Source organism: Ammospiza nelsoni, chromosome 1 (genome assembly GCF_027579445.1).
Source record: "Ammospiza nelsoni isolate bAmmNel1 chromosome 1, bAmmNel1.pri, whole genome shotgun sequence".
Classification (NCBI taxonomy): domain Eukaryota; kingdom Metazoa; phylum Chordata; class Aves; order Passeriformes; family Passerellidae; genus Ammospiza; species Ammospiza nelsoni.
Genome location: NC_080633.1, coordinates 30,059,207 through 30,076,997, shown reverse-complemented (window position 1 = coordinate 30,076,997; position 17,791 = coordinate 30,059,207). Strand labels below are relative to the sequence as shown.

The window sequence follows — 17,791 nt, the reverse complement described above, 5'->3', positions numbered from 1 at the left end:
AGGGTGAAGTTTTAAAATGCATGCCAAACATCAAAATCAATGTGTGTCAATTTTTTTTCCAGCACTCGCACAGCACACAAGCAAGATGCTTCCTCTATGCCTCAAGTATTCATAGAAGAAATTTAGCTATCAAAACCATGTAAAACAATGTCAAATGGGTTTACACATGTAAAGCACACAGGACGCAACAGGTGAAATGAAATGCATGTTTTTCAACATACCTACAATGACATGCAAGCATGAAAAAACTCCTTTGTATTCAAAGGCCACATTTCCTTTACATTTCTAGCATTAATAATATCTATTTACACTTCAACTAGTAAAAAAATATATTTTGCAGAATTGCCTATGAAGGAAATAGTACACAGAATTCCCCTTAGGGATCTGATCTATAGGTGGCTTTACACACACTGTATATAAGGCATGTAAGCAGTCTTTGATATTTGATAGTCAACATTCACATAATTTAAGTTATGCATGTGTGTAACTCCCTTGCTGTACATGCTGGTTTGATCTCAGTTCCACATACCAATAGGAGCAAATCAATAGCACACTTTATCTAAGTATTCCACACATCTATAGCATCTTTCATCAAAGAATCTCAGGCCAAGAAATAACCCTTAAAAGTCATACTTCTAAAAATACAACTATAAATATATGCTAATGTGAAATAAGATAAGATTTCCCTAAAGGTGCTAAATATACTTGGCAAAGAAAATATTTTTGCCCTTTTCAACATTGCCCCATCTATTATACTGCCTCAAGCTCTGTGTTCCCTATGACACTATATTGGCTTGGAAACCACTGTCACCACAGAGCAAACACTTCAAGGCAGCTGCTGTGCAACAAAGATTGAAATGGTGAAGATGTAAGTCAGTCTTAAAGGAGCATGTGGATGGCTGATCAGCCCTCAGACTCAGGCAACAGCTAGAAAATTGTGAAGAGCATAAAATAACATGATTATTTTTTCTAGTGATCAGTCAGAACTGAAATAAAATATCTGGAAAAAAATAAGCATGCTTTCTATGAAGCCTAAGACTTGGAGATCTTGTGCAAAGTGCTACAAACAGCAACGGACATGCAAGATAAAAACTGAAATTCTATCCTTTGAGGGGCTTCCTAATCTCTTTAGATAGGCAAGGAACCTGTGTCAATTTCTGTAAATAGTGAATTCTAGGATTTGAGACAGTTATTGGTGGTTTCAGGAGAGCCAAGATTGCTGTCCTACTTGAACACAAAACCTGTCTAAAGAGAACTGGCATCCCACTTCCTTCCTTACAGCTCTGGATGTTCATTTTATGGCTTGCCACCACTGAAGTAAAAATGTATATATCTGGATAAAATTAGTGAAATACAATCCTGCAAACACAAGGTTCTGGTTAAAAGCCTGCACAACTGCTCAGAAGGCTATAGACACCATGTTAGCTTCAAGAAGAGCTCTCAGATTTGTAATATTTTTATCTTTATGCTCTCTTTTAGAAAAGATCCTGCACCTCCACAGTACCACATGGGGTTTTGTAATTTTGCTTTTACAATTTACTTTAACTTGCAAAATATTCTTCAATTGCATGCATTTCCCTTTAAAATGCTAGTGAACTTTGCAGCTTGTCAGGAACAGGCAAATTAATCTTATTTCACCTGCATTAAAAATAAAATGCTTCAAGAGTTTTGAGAAAAGGACAATTTCTCAGCTATACCCTATCTACAGAAGACTCAATAGCAATTTCAAATCAAGAAATTTTATTCTTTCACTATTTTTTCCACAAAAGCCTTTCAGAATGATATCTACCACTCCCATAACTTAATGTTCTCTAAAAACCCTATTATGAGTTTCAGTCATAGAAACAGATGATTTTTTTCTCCCAGCAGTCAAATTGTCAGGTGCATTTCACTATTGTAATTTGATTCTAATTTGTACATATCTTCTTTCTTCAATAAAAAAAAGAAAGGAAAAAAGCCCACTTCTCTTTTCAAAGATATGATTGGCATATTTACTGCATAATTGCAAACTACGACTGTGGTTTCAGATGTTATACCCCTGCACAGAAATGATTGATTAGCCTGCTCTTTACTTGCTTTGAGGTAAATGCTGCCTCTGTCCCTTTTTATCCAGAAAAAAACTGTGCAAAATTGTTCTTCCAATATGTGTGAATTTACATTTTACCCACTTCCAATGTCTATGTATGAGCATGCATATATATGCACAGCAACTAAAATATTATATTGATTAAATACAAAATGTATAATGGAATGGAACTGAAGATAAATTATGTATGCACAAAGTGTTGCTGCATTCACAAAGTGCTTCACTGCATGTTAATAACAAATGAATATTAAAAAAATGTAAACCCCCAAATCCCGGTTTTCTTAATTCATGGTAAAACATAATATAAATATATATGAATGTTATATATGCTCTTCCTTCCACATCATTGTCTAAGAAAACAGAAAAAAAAAGGAGAAATAGCAGTAGCAAGTTCAGTATAACCAAGATGCCAAGAATCTGATGGGCTTCTGGAGAAATTACCAGGGGCTATCAACACAAGTCAAGAATCTTTTGACTCCACAGAGACTGTGGAAAGCATGAGAACTTCAGAAACATTTCATGTTCAAGTGCAGCCAAAAGCAGCTTCAAAGTGCTTTTTGGCTGGATTGTAAAATCTCACCATGATATACAACAGATTTGATGACACTGAAGTCTGCATGCATCAAAGTCCACCCATCAAATATAATTTATTCTGGATAGATCAAGTGTAATACCCCTAGCATAGTAAGGGAAATGGACTTCAGAGCAAGAACACAACCAAATTGGCACATGTTCCTTCACAGAAATTAATATTAATGAATGAGATGAAGTGGGGAAACACTGGCTGGACAAGAAAGAAGGCACTGGGCACAACAGATTGTGGGTATAGGTGATGACATACAAAACCACAGTGTCAAGAAGGAAGGGGAAAGTAGTTCTGAAGGCTGTTTTGCTGTTGGCAATGTCTCACTTACCTACTCCTCAGAACTCATGTACAGTGGGAGAAGTCATGGAACTAAAAAGAACTTATTTTGTTCCTTACAGAAAGTCAAACAAGAGGTATGTTTTTTATGAATGAATGCATGAAGACCTGAGGCAGGAATTCAGAATATGTTACACCAAAAAAAAATGGAAAAATGGGAATGCTGCAGAATAAGCTTCCATGAACACATTTGTATAGAACTGCTGCAAGAAAAAATCAGAATCTAAGATCATCGTGGATATTAAGAGGTGCCAAGCTTAAGAAGAAAAATTAATTTTGGGCATCTAATAATAATGAAGTGATGCTGACTCACGGTGCAAACTTGGAAGTCCTAAAAGAGACAACAAATACATGTCATCAAGAGACAACAGACAAATATATGTCATCAGTCAGGAATTAGGTAGTGAAATGCTTTCCAAGAAAAGAAAACAAAAGACCTGCTAAAAAAGAACATAGTTGCTGAACCAATGGATTTAAAAAAAAATCCCACTAAAAAATCTTCAGGACATGCTAAACTGTCCTGAAGACAATGAGACCAGCACTCATTGGGAGGAAGGCAGTTCAATTTCTAGCTAATTCCTTCTCTGGTGAAAGTCTCCACTCCAAAAGCTTGACACCTCAGCATGCAAAGTGGCTGTGCTGTGCATGACTTTTCTGCTACTGCAGGTATCAAAAATACCTGTGGAGTCTTGCCTTTGCTAGGAGGGATCACTGCACTCCTATTGTATGGCTCCTACTTTTGATGCCTCTGCAAGCCCATATGATCATTTTACTCCAGTCCACTGTTGGCATTGCAAAGCAGCCCAGCTGGCACATAAACTTTCATGCTTACTCCTCAGAAAGGTCTCTGTATGTGATTTTCTTAGGTTCCTCTTAACACAACTAAGAGAACCCTGAAAAGCTGTAAATAACCTATCTTCTCAAAGATATAAAGAAATTTTGCAGACTCTAAAGATTTTGCTTATTTGGTGCATGTAAGACATTGGAATTTTCCTAAAAATAATGTCAAAGAGGCAAGGGCCAGGGCCCTGAGTACCCCCACCTTCAAGCCTGGATGACTGAGTTAAGGAGTCCAACTTGTCAAGTACAAACACAGTCCTTCCACTAGTAAGAGCTGTAATGAAAAAGCTAGAAGCAGCCCTCTTTTCAACCCTCCTTTCCTTGTTGTGCTTTGGGAGCTGCTTTTAAGCAGTCTTTACTGTTGGCCTCCTATGTCTGCACCTGGTCTGATGCCTCCCTGACCGTGACCTGCACCCCCTGGCTCAGCTTCCTGGCTTGCCTGGCACCTGCCACCTCACTAAGGTCCTGACAGGTGATCACCAGGCTGTGCCTCCTCCGCCATTTAATGAATATCAGCCCTGGGAATTTTCCAAACATGTCTCGGCCATCACTGCTTACAGTAACACCATGAGACAAGCTGGAACATCCCAGATCCTAGCAGTGAGTTGACTACCACTGAGTTTTACCTGCAGGTGCTGGTTGACAGTGGCTGAACATGAGCCAGGCAGCCAAGAAGGCCAATGGCATGTTGGCTTGTATCAGAAATAGTGTGTGGTACTCTTGCTATTCTTGACAATGGTTAGGCCACACCTAAAGTGCTGTGTCCAGTTTTGGACCTTCACTTCAGAAAACACATTGAGGTGCTGGAGTGAGTCCGGAGAAGGGCAAAGAGGCTGGGGAAGGGTCTGGAGCACAAGTCCTGTGAGGAGTGGCTGAGAGAGCTGGAGAAGAGGAGGCTCGGGAGAGACCCCATCCATCACTCTACACTGCCTGAAAGGAGGCTGGACTCAGGTGGGAATCGGCCTTTTCTCCCGGGCAGCGAGGGACAGAAAACGAAATTGCCTCAAGTTGCACCAGGGGAAGTTTATGTTGGATGTTAAGAAAAAATTATTCATTGAAAGGGCTGACATTAAAACGGGATGCCCAGGGAAATAGCAGAGTCCGGATTCCTGGAAGTGTTCCAAAGGTGCGTGGATGTAACACTTGGGAAATGTAGTTAAACAGTGAATACGGCCACGCTGGGTTAACGACTGGACTCGATGACTTAAGTACCCAGCCAGCTCTTGGGCTCTCGCGAACACGCAGGGCCCCGGGTTTGCTTTTCCCTGCGCGCCACTGGCGCTCTGTTTATCTCCTCACTACCGCAGGCTCCCCGGCCGTGCTCCCCGGCCCCTCTCCCGCCGGGACCGGGCGGGACGCGGCTCCCCCGCCCCTCAGCGCGGCCCCGCCCCGAGCCACCCGCGCGCCGGGCATTTAAAGGGCCCATGGCGGCCGTGCCCGGGCAGCGGCTCTGTGTGCCCGCCTCGGCCCTGCCGCGCTGCCCCGGCCGCTCCCTCGCCGCGGTGCGGGCGGTCCCGCGGGGCTGCCGGGGCCCGGGGGAGCTCCTGCGGGGGCTCGCGTAGCGCGGGGGGGGGCGAGTGGTAGGGCCCGGTGTGCGCCGGGGGCAGGCGAGCGGGCGGGCGCTGGATTCTTTGGATCGCGGACGTCGTGGGCGAATAAAACAGGCGGGCGGGCGGTTGCGCTGTTGGTGCCGCGGGGTCGCGGAGCGGAGCCGCCGCCGGGCCCGGCGCAGATGGAGCCCCGCGGCCGCGGCGCCGCGGCCGGCGGCGTGTCTGTTTCGGCCGTGCTGCCGGCGGGCGGGAGCGGGGAGCGCCTGGGAGGTGCCACCCCCAAGCAGTTCTGCGCCGTGCAGGGGAGGCCGCTCGTCAGCTACGCGGTGCGGGCCATGGAGAGGTAACGAGCCCGGCGCCGCTCGGCTTCCGACCGCGCCCCGCCGGCTCCTGCCGGGCCCCGGAGAGCCGCAGGCAGCCCTCGCTGCCCTCGCCTCAGGCCCTGGGCACTAGAGCGGGTCTAGTTTTCCTTGCGGTGACTCCGTCCCTCCCCGCCCGGTCACACCGGGAAGGGACCGAGGTGTGCCTGGGCCCTCTCACCTGGGACCGAATCCCGGGCGAGAGCTTGCGCTTCCCCCGCCCCAGCTTGGCTCTAGCGCCGCCATCCCGGGTGGCTCTCCGCCCTCCTTCCCCAGCCTGTCCATGCTCCGAGGCTGTGCCGCATTCCTTAGCTCTTGGAGATCAGCTGTTCAGCTGCAGTGGCTGGTTTGGTGAGCTGTGAGCCCACCGCAGCTGTTGGGGACAGTCACAGGACTGACTATCCATCAGCCCTGAAAAGGCATTTGTTCTGCCATTGGAGATGGTCTTTATAATGTCCAAAGGCTTTGAAAAATGATCCACTCCTCACTATGGGATGAATGAACTCACTGATGTCCAGCACTGCGTTATGCTCCACTATTGCCCGTGGAAAAACACGGACATCAGCAGGAAGTTTGAAAGAAAAGTGTTTAAGTTATAGTTGCTGGACTAGAAGCTGGTGGCCTATGTAGTGTGAAGGTGCAAGTTTAACTTTTCCATGTTTATGTTGTAGTGATATCTCAAGGAGTAATGGGTACAAATTGAAAGATGGGAAATTTAGGTTAGGTGTTAGGAAGAAATTCTTTACTGTTAGGGTGGTGAGGAGCCAGAACTGGTTTCCCCAGGAGATTGTGGATGTCCCAACCCAGGTAGCATTCAAGGCTAGGTTGGATAAGGCCTTGAGCAGTCTGGTCTGGGGAAGTGTCGCAGTCCATGGCAGGGAGATTGGGGCTAGATGATCTTTAGGGTGCCTTCCAACCCTTAACATTCTACGATTCTGTGTTGGAGCAAAGGATTAAAGTAATGGGATTTCTTAGCAGCCAGGCTTTTCCTTTCCATAAGGCTGTTGAGTTCTAGGCATGGGACTGATAGTTAATAAATTATTGTCAAATGATAACATAATATAAGTCTTGTATCTAGTGTCACTTGAAACACTGCAGGTTGGAGCAGAGTGTCGTGGGGCATTCTGGATGTGTTGCAGTAACCCATAGGAAAACAAACCTTTAGATTTTTAGAGAGAATAAATGGGAAGTATTGGAGATTAGTAAAAGAAATAAAATTGCCAACATGTCCCAAAGTGCTTAACACATGGAAACTTGTACTACTTCAAAATTGGAACTCTTTTTCCATTCCTACCCAGGGAGGCTTCCCTCAGGTCACTTGTTACTTTATGAAAGAAATACTGCTTGTTTATTTAATTTTCAACAGCAGCCAGTTGCAAAGCTAAGCATATGAGTAAGCAAAGCATCCAATCCAAAGCTTGCCACAGCTGTAATTTCTCTGCCAAAATGTCATGGGAATCTACAGAGAAGAATTATATCCTCACTCAGTGTATTGGAGACCTGGAAAAGAGAACAGAGGGAGGTTTGGGAAGGAAATGTTATGCATAAAAAAAACCCCCAAAAAACAGCACTTTATTTTTACTGCCAGTAAGCCCTGAGAAAATAGCCATACTTTGAGCAGCAATATTATATTTGTCCTAAAGATGCAAAAAATTGGGTTGATTTCTTGTGCAGTTCAGCTAAGTTGATTGTGACAGTGACAACTTGGTGCTTGTGCTCAGAAGCTCAATAACCCCTGCCACCTCTGCTGAATTGCAGTGTTGATTGGTATAGATGTGTATGAGGAGCTGGAACAGATCTAATCCAAAGCTAGGAATGGCTTTCATTTTCATCTCAACACTTTCACTTCTGGCTCTGAAACTGTGAAGGATGTACCTTGTTCTTACTTTGTGCATATGTAAGCACAAGCATGTAATATTGTGGAACTGCAGTTTATCACATAATCTGTAATCTACCCAGAAATGGCAGATTTTGTGTTTAGTTTGATACTGTATCTTATGTTTGTTGTTTACCTGATGTAACTGAATGGGTCATTGACTCATTAGCTTGTAATAACTTCTGTTGAACTGGACATCTGAGCTGGTGTGACTGTTTTGGAGCTTTTTTAAATCTAGAAAAGAGGTAGCATTGTATAGACAAAAACACACGAGCAGTTCAAGGATGTGCAGCGATCTTTGCACTTGCTTTTTAAATATCAGTAGAAGAATATTTTTATGCTGTTCAGCTGAAAGTGGTGAGACTCTTAAATATCAGTGTGGGAAAAATGGGCAGCTGAGACAAGAGCAGACATGAATGAATAAGCACTGCATCCTGTTGTGTAGGATAATGTAGGACATTGGCCTGCCAATAGTAATCACAGATGATACTCTGAGGAAGAGGAGATGAACAAAACTAGGGTAAGAAGCAATTGTTGGTTTTAATTGTCACTGCAGTGGCACTGATAGGAAGGTCAGGCCTTAGCTTCAGGCTAAAATTAAAATGTGTTAGAAAACTTAAATGTCTCTTTTTCCTATTGAATTTGTTCCTGCTTTTGTTGAACTATGCAAGGCTTTTGCAACAAGTTCCACTGATTGAGAGTGGCATTCCTTGTTTTTGCTTCTGTAACAACTAGCAGAATTTTTTCTTCATTTGATTTCTTTTTGGTGTAAGTATGTTTGTTAGAATAGAACCTTTTCAATTCTTTCTCTGAGGCAGGGAGGAATCTTAGCTCTGTATGCACACATGCATGCATATTTTACTGATCTTTAGAGAGGAAAAAAACTAAGGTAAAGATTGATTTTAAAGTATTCTCGCTGTGCTCATATTTCACCAGTTGTTGCAAGTACAATGAGTGGTTATAAAAGGAAAGCAGAGCTGATGTCTTCACTGTCAGAATTAAAATTTTCCATAAAGGTTCCAGACAGCTTTGTTTTCTTTATTGTAGTATCTTAAAACAGGGGGAGGTATTTTAAAATCCCCTGGGGAAGCTCCCAGAGAAGCACCTCTTTGGAAGTGTCTTGCCTAGTTATTTGCCAAGTGTTTTTCTCCACTGACTGGTGCATATTCACTGGGTCTGTAAGTCACACAATTACAGTTTTAAGTGGATCTACTCTAATACTTCTTTTTGTCCAGTTGTCATTCGCTTTTTTTTTTTTCTTTTTTGAAATAGCTTAAGAGCAAAAAATAGTTACAGCAAATTTTATGGAGGTATCTTTTTTATCATGTCTGACTCATAAGAAGCATTTTATTTCTGGAAAAAATTGAGTGGTTTCTGATGAGATGAGATCCTCCAAACTTTCTTAATCTACTGTAAAAGCTTCCTGCTTCCATTTTTGTACTGTAAGAGATACATTTGTTTGAATGTGTTTTTTCATATATCAATAAATTCATAATGAAGCTTTTATGGAGCAAAAGGAAGTTACACTTGCATTTGCCAAATGGATTTTGTTCTTGATGCTTCTTTTTCTCCTTTGGTTTTTAATAAGGTTAGCAAAAGTAATACAATGATTTATCTTGCACCTCTGAAAGTTTCTGTGACAGTGAAAGATCCTGTCTAACACTGCTAAAGCCATCTCAGTAGTGACTGCCTGGTTCTGGCCTTTATTTGCTGGTCTCAGTAGGTTATATTGAAGAGTTTTTTAGTGGCAGTGAAAGAGTTGCAAGAGATTGAGCGTGGGTATTTGAGTCTTATATCAGATTTCAGCACTGGTTTCTGTGTGAGTCAAGTAGAGGGTTAAATCTGGGTCACATTTGTACCTCAGCATGCCATTTAGGTGATACAGTTTCAAAGTGGGCTTGTTTCATTTCCTCTGCAGCCTGTGTTTTGAAGGAATACCTTAATCTGCTGCAGAGTTAAAGAGCTCCCCCAGTTTCAGTTCTAGCTCAGCTACTGTAAGTGTTTGCACTTCTGTTTGAAATTTACTGGAACAATACTATGTTTTACTAGGCAGTAAGTCTCTATGTAGGTGATGAGGAGAAGGATAGCTGCAGGAAAGAAATATATAGTCCTTTCTGCCTCATTGTTTGCTTTCTGCTAGTATTGGGATCCTCCCAAGGCAGTGGTGAAGTGATTGTAACTGGGCATTTGGTCAGACTTGATTTTCCACTTTGGAACAACAGCCTGTGTTGTATGGAAGCAATAGACTTGTGTGTTGTTAAAGCATGTTGGAGTACAGCATTGTCATCTTTTTCATGGGTCATGCTGATTCTTTCTGAAGCTTGATCCAATATTACAGTTATGAAATTGAAATAGTGTTTGAAATGGTGTTTTTAAACTGGATTTGAGCAGTAGACTGGAAAATCCAGTAAACTGGAATCTACGCAGAGATTGTTATTTTAGTATGAAATGTTTCTGAAGGAAAGGATGTGACAAATTAAGGGAGGGAAAAGGGATTCATTTATTGGAGTGTATACTACTACTTTCTCCTTCTTTAAAACATTTGCAACAGTTCCATAAGCAGATCTTCAGAAGTGCTAGCAACCTGTGTGGTGCACAGCTCTCATTCATTAAAATTTGTAGCGTACTTTACTGGATTAGTGCTTTTCATGAGTTAGTGGGACAAACCCTAAGCTGTTCTGTATGTAATTAATCTGGAGGATACCTTTATGCTCTTAAATGAATATGTTGCATTCCTGAATCCAAGCTCTAATTATAGAACATGGGTCCAGAATGAGTTTAAGGAGGACATATTCAAGTTTACAAATGTGTTTATGCAGACACAGGGTGGAGCTGTGACCGCATCCTGTCACTTTTTGGTGTATTGTACCACTGGAGGCCTTGAGCCATTCCACCCCCTCTGTGCAGAGATTTATCACAGGCTGGCCAGTACTTGTGTTCTCTTCCCTGCTTCTCAGAGCATGCTGTGTACTACCCAGTTGCCTCAAAATCTGTTTCCTTTGACTCCAGAAAGGGCAGTGTCAGTGCTCTTCTGACGCAGTCACCGTGACTGTGCAGACTGTCCAGTTTCTGGGTGCTGTGTAAGGCTTCAGTCCTTCTGCAAATCAAAATACAGAGCTCTTGTTCTCGATTAGTGTGAAATAGCTCTTTCTGAATTTTGCTTTCTTAAATGACTGACTCTCTGTATTTAAAAGAACTGAGATGAATCCAGTTAGTTTGCCCTAGTTCCAAATTGAAGTAATACAGAAGTGCTGTGTTTTGTAGTTAAATATAAGAGTATGCCAGAAATCATATGAGAGATTTTTAAACCTTTTGATGGACCTGTGGTGAGTGACAAGTTGAAATGAAACTTGAAACCACGTGATTCCAGATTTTGCTTTTGGGCAACTTCAATACTTAAAGAATGCTGAGAATATGTTGGTTTGGCTGTATTTTCTGCCTTTGCTAATAGTAAAATGAACACAAAGACAAGTATTTTTCTTTTGGAGAATGCTAATAGAACTTTATTTTACAATTAATTTAAACAGTTTTCCATGGAGTATTATTAATTACAACCCCCACTCCCATTAATAAGGTGGAAGATGCTCTGTTGTTTCACGTAGTTCTAGGCAACTGCTTTGTAACACAGATTAATTTTGCTTTTGAAGTAAGAATGGTTCCCAGGCAATATCTTGTCACGTGTCATTGCAGAAATCAGTATCTTGAGCCTGTGTATTTCTGAACTGTGAATTTCATACTTTTATTTTTCTAACTGCAAATATTCAGTTCTTAGTACCTTCATTCTTTTTGTGTCTGCAATATTAGTTCCAGTAGCTTTACTAATTTTAGTCAGTGTATTGTACTTGTCTCTCTCCCTAGCTGGACATGTAAGCTACACATGAGTAATTTTAACATAGTAATTTTTCTTTTAATCATTGCTCATCTGGTGACTTTCATGTCTGACATGCTAAAATGTTCTTCTGCCATCTGTGGGGACACAGAAAGGGAACACAATTACTTTTTTTAATGTTCTTTATGTAGGTATTTAGAAAATAGGACACTGCAATGGATTTGGATTATGGTATTTCTGTTGTTTTGAAGTACAGTATGCCACATATTACTAGAATTTGTATTACTTTGACAGAAGTATGATTTCAGCCTAGTTTCACTTGTGATTGGTTTTAATTTTGTGGTCTGTGGGTCATTCACTTCCCCCTGTACAACCCCTCAGTTCTAAAGCAGGGCTGATGCCAACAGTAAAATCTTGGAGATCTCTGAAAATGTATTTTTGATATGGTATTATTAACTAATACAGCTATATTTTTACATTTTCTAGCTTCTTACAGCAGAAACCTTTGTGTTTATAAATATATATTTTTTGTCAAACTACCAGTGTAATGCTTCTTGTCAGTATTAAAGTGTTACGGTTTTCATTCATTACCATTCTGTCAATTACTGCTCATGCCTGTCTTGATAGTGATCTTTGTTTCAGACTTTTTCTTGATTGTCTTATTCCCATGTACGCTGTGTGCTTCACTGGAACATGGAATATTCCAGGCCACAGGATTTACCAGTTCATTAGAAACTGACTAGAAAACTATTCCTGTTTGATTTAGAAGTTCTGTTTGAAGTTAGGAATGATGCTGTAGTAAGAAAAGTTTTCAAGGCTTTTGAAGAGTTATCAGAATGTGCCCCTCTGCAAAGTGGTTGTTGGAAGCAAGTCCCTTCCCAGAACTCCAGTGTCATTGGTATAAATCTTCTGTTATAGCATTCCCTTAAGGGGTGGAGTACAAAAACGTGGACTTGGGTATATTGAGAAGGGCTTTTTTTAGCCATCTTGATTTTTTTATTGTTATGAATTTCTTTGTTTCACATATCTTCACTTTTATTTAGTCATTCATGTCTACTTTCTCTGGTTTTTTACTGATTTTTCTAGGATAAGTTGGATATCTGACATTGTTGTGGTGGTCTCTCCTGAAAATATTGAAACAATGAAGACTATCATTGAAAAATATGGCCACAAAAGAGTTACGGTAGTAGAAGGTGGAATAACTCGTCACCGGTCAATATTCAATGGACTGAAAGTGTTTGCAGAGAATGAATTTTCCAGCCATTTGCTCCAGAAGCCAGAAGTAGTGATTATCCATGATGCTGTGAGGCCTTTTGTTGAAGAAGATATTGTTTCAAAAGTGGTTATGGCTGCTAAAGAACATGGGGTATGTACTATACAGCAATGGAACTCTGTAATGTGCTTTATACTGTACAGCTTAAAATCATGATTGATAAATCAGGAATTTTCTAGCAATTTTATTAGTGTGTGATGAGTTTTTTTTAAAGTAGAACAGATCCAGATTCCCTATTACACAGAGAGGTCAGGTGGGGGAGGTTGACATTTTTAAATACTGCAGGTATTATTTGGTACAGGGAATAATTGTTGCCATGGAGACTGTCAGTAAGCAATTGAATCAATCAGCAATTTGTTAGTTGAAAGGTAGGTTATGTAATGATAGTTTACCCCTTTTTCCATGCAGAATTATCTCTAAATGCTAGAGCACTTCTGTTAGTGAGTACTAATAATAGCAAAGAGTGTGTGTACTGCATTGGTTGACTTGCAGTACTTGTGCAGACTTTGTGCTTTCATCTCAAACTTGTATGCAAATCCTGAATAAACAGCAAAACAGCTGTCTCTGTATTAATGCTAAATTGTTCTAGACCCTGTAAGCATTGCAGACTGCTGGAAAACAGGGTATGTGGGAAGCCTCCAGCTGTAGATTGGATGTTCTCCTGTTTAACACTGCATCTGAGGACTGGGATTACTCACAGAAACCAAAAAGATTTCTGACAAAGATATATGAAAGAGAAGAGTTGGTAAGAAGTTGTGTTATGCAAGGTGATAGGAGAGGTATGAACTAGTAACAAGAGGAACTGTTAGATGAACTGCCCAAGTCAGAGATGTAAGAAATCATGACTTAGCCACAGGCTTGTTTGCAAAATTTAATTATCTTTGATTTGTTCTTGAATTCTCCATTAATGAAATGCATAATGCTTCCCTGCTTCAAGGACATGGTTTGAGGTAGAAGTCATTAGTGACGGCAGATTGTTTGGGTACTGGAAAACTTGAAAAATGTACCACTGCTTGTCTTCCTCCAGAAAATGTGGTAAAAAATAGTTGACAGGTGGTTCACAATGTGCACAGTGGATTAATGAGTCCAAAGAATGAACTGTGGTGTTTCCTTAGTGATCCTATACTTTCATAGTGTAGTAGGAGAATATATAGTTTGTTAAAATGTTTATTATTGATGCCTTAAGCATCGTCATGAAAATCAAACTATGTTAAGTCTCTCTGAACATTATGTTGCAAATCTAAATATATTGAGCCTCTTCTTAGTAGGCCTATAGTTTTTTAGATAGACTTAATAAGAAATGGCAATAAAAGAGAGACTCTGCACTATAGTTTTCAGTGATCTGGAACATAGATTTCCAGTTATTAAAATTTAAATTCTGTTCGGTCAAAAATTTGTTAAAATTCTTTCTCATATAGCACAAAGTAGCATTTCAGAATTGATTTTCTGCCAAAGACTTCTAAATAAATCCTCTTTGTAAATCAGTTTTAAATGTGACTCTTTGAGAGTGGTAGAAGAATGGAGTTAATTGTGGTGGTTTTGGGTTGAAATGAGAATAACTTTTATGAATGTGTTTGTCTTGTCTTTTCATGTTAAGGTATATCATACTCATTTGAATTTAACTTATTCAGTTTTTCTTGAAAGTTTTGTGATTTTAGTATAATATTTTCTCCTGGTTTTCTTTTTAATTGAATTAAGGTATTTAAAGTAAAAAAGTAGGGGGAACCAAGGCAGTCTCCATGGACCTTCTCAAGTCAGTATTCCAGTTCATCTGAACTTCTGAGCAGTAAATATTTCCTAACCTGGATCACTGAAGTGTCATTTGATCTCAAAGAGGTGATTGTGTACATGTATAGTAGGCTATTCCATTGCATGACATTTGACTGAAATGTGTGTGGTGGCTTTCTGTGTCAGCTGAGATCCACTGGCTTCAGCAAGGCTGGGCCATCAGAGAGATGTGTGCTCAAAGTCTCTAAAGGCTGCCTGCTGTTGATATTATGTGACAAAGTAATTGAATTAAGGAACATGAGAAGAATTTCATTTTATGTAACAAATTGGAAAACCACAAAGCCACCTTCCCAGAGACAGGTGGCTATTTCTACTTGAGAACTGCAACTGGTATGCATGGTTTTGAATATCAGAAAAAAATTGATCGAGAGCAGCTATCATGTTTAGTTCTTCCTATGGTCAAATTCTTTGCATATATAAAAGGATGTCAGTTCTTCAATCTTTCAGTACAAAAAGTAATTACTTCCTCTTGCATTATGTAGAAAGGTACAAAACCTGGCAGAAACATCACATTAAATGACTTATGTTAATAGGGGTAATGCTGTATTGTTATATGTCTGCATACCAGATAGATAACATAACTATGAGAAGCTTTAATGTTCTTTAAAATGGCAATTGATCAAGTAAGTTATTCACTTCTAGCTGCCAGTTGTCAGACAAATAAACTGCTTTATGGCACTTACTAATCGGTTTGTTATTTGCCTGTGGGAATAAAAATGTGTACCTTAACCAGAACTAATAAATTATGCCTTAAACCCCCAAACAACTCCTTGATTATGTCAAAATATTACTTTGTAAGCAATTAAATTCCATTTATGTTTTTGGGGTAATTTTGCAATTAAAATTATATGTTTCTAGAAACAAATTCTTTGCAGCCAGTAAAAGTTGGGAAAAGTGGAAGCCTCAGAAGGCATCAGTCCAAAGCCTCTAGCAATATCTCATTGCCAACATTGCATTTTAAACAAAACTAAAATGAAAAATGCTTACATGGAAAAGAAATCAGGAAGGTGGGGGGGAACTTGTCAGTTCTGCTATTGAGAGTTTACAAAAAGTAGGCACATCCAAAGACTTTTTTCCCTCTGGTTAACATAAACTAGATTTGAAAGTACAATATGTTATGTTGAAAGGACTAAGTCAAAATGGCACTCTTAAAAGCTGTTTTCTGGAAGCTGTCTAACATCATTACTTTATTCTGAGCTTTAGCAAGGACCTGAACAAAGCTTACATGCCAATACAGCTGTGCAGTACTGCTCAGTCTTGAGCAGTCTGCAACTTGCTCACCAGTTGCAGTTGGTGAAGGTAATACCCCCAGACAGAAAACACTTTGTGTTGTGCTCAGTCTGTTCCTCACTCTTACTGTAGCAGAAGGCTGGAGCAGAAAACATGGAACCCTGTGGATCCTGTTTCACCCACTGATTTTGCTGTCTATGGTTGCTGAGTTACATTAGCAAAACTTGGTGGGTGGCAAACCAAAAACCACCTCTTTTTCTTCACTGACAGTAAAGGAAGATTTGGGTGGATAAATAAGATGATCTGGTGTAGTGTACTTGAATGGGGACAGAATGCTGTTGTTTTACCCCCTCTGACCTTTCTTTGCACTTTTGCTCTTGGTCCTTTTTGTTTTCTTATCTCCTATGGTTTTGCCATATATAGAATATTTTTACACCTGGTCTTTGTCCTCTTTGTTTCATTCAAAGATTGATTTTAACAAGCAGCAAAGGCTGTGTCAATGACAAGATTGTTTTTGATTCATATTTATACACTGGGTCATCTGAAGTTATCCTCTGCTGTGTTCTCAGAAGTTCTGCTTTCATTGTATGCTTGGTGCTTTGCAGTGCTCTCCCTGTCTTGTCAGACCCCTGTACAAAAACAGAATTAAGAACTGATGGCATACTACTATTACCATCTTGACTGAATGGAATGAGTTTTGTACTTTAGGAGAGTGACTAACATCAGTGTAAAAGTAATTATTAATGAATTGTAGGGGTGTTACTCATCAATAAAATAGCATTTAAACACCTACATGCTCTTAGTCTACTAAAGCACATGGAGGACCGGGAGGGGGTTAGAGAGTGCCATTATGGCTTCACCAAGGGCCAGTCCTGCTCCACCAACCTACTGGCCCTCCATGATGGAGTGACTACATCAGTGGCATGAGGAAGAGCTACGGATGTTGCCTCTCTCATCTTCCCTAAGGCCTTTGGCACAGTCATCCACAATCTTCTTCTCTTAAAATTGGAGAAAGATTTGATGGGTGGACTGTTCAGTGGAGGAGGAATTGGTTGTCTGGCTGCATTCAGAGGGTAATGATTAACACCTCAATGTCCAGCTCTAGATCAGTGACAAGTGGTGTCCCTCAGGGGTTCCTGCTGCGACCAGTACTCTTTAATACCTTCATCATTGATGCAGACACACTGGCATCAGATGCACCCTGAGCAAGTACATAGCTGACACCAAGGTGAATGGTGTGGTTGATATGCCCAAGGGGTGGATGCTCTGCACAGGGACCTGGACAAGTTCAAGCACTGGTCCTGTGCAAACACTGAGGTTCAACATGGCCAAGTGCAAGCTCCTGATCAGTAAAGGCTGGGGAATGAAAGGATTGAGGGGACACTTCAGAAAAGTGCGTACTTGTGGATGAAAAGCTGGTCATGAGTGACAGTATGCACTTAGAGCCAGAAAGCCAGCTGTGTTCTGGGCCAGGAGAGTTGTGGCCAGCAGGTCCAGGGAGGTGTTTATGTCCCTCTACCCAACTTTCATGTGAACCCACCTGGGGTACTGCATCTGGCATTGAGGGCCTCAACACAGGAAAGATGTGGACCTATTTGAGCAGGTCCAGCAGAGGGCCACAGAAATGATCAGATGGATTGAACATCTCCTACGATGAAAGGCTGAGAGAGTTAGGGTTAATTAGCCTGGACAAGAGAGCTCCAGAGAGACCTTATTGTGGCCTCTGAGTACTTGAAGGGGGCTTATATGAAAGATGGTGACAAACTTTGTAGCAGGGTCTATTGAAATAGGACAAGTGGTAATGATTTTAAACTAAAATAGAGTACATTCAGACTAGATAGAGACAAGTATTTTTTTTACAGGGGGGTCGTGAAACACAGGAAGAGTTTTCCTAAAGAGGTGATGGATGCCCTATCCCTTGAAACAGTCAAAGTCCAGCTGAACAAGGCTGAGTAACCTGATCTCACTCGGAGTTTAAGACATCTGTGCTCATTGCAGCAGGGTTGGACTACATGACCCTTAAATGTTCCTTGCAACC

The 17,791-nt window shown here is 40.8% G+C and overlaps 1 protein-coding gene across 2 annotated transcripts in view; it reads left to right on the top strand.

Moving 5' to 3' along the window:
- Positions 1–5,556: 5,556 nt before the first annotated feature.
- CRPPA (CDP-L-ribitol pyrophosphorylase A) overlaps positions 5,557–17,791 on the top strand; it is a 108,691-nt gene continuing 96,456 nt past the window's right edge. For both annotated transcript variants that reach the window (XM_059485919.1, XM_059485910.1), the window contains exons 1-2: positions 5,557–5,741; positions 12,549–12,828. In XM_059485919.1, coding sequence (XP_059341902.1) covers positions 5,581–5,741; positions 12,549–12,828 — 441 coding nt within the window. In that variant the 5' untranslated portion in view covers positions 5,557–5,580. The remainder of the gene's footprint in view (positions 5,742–12,548; positions 12,829–17,791) is intronic.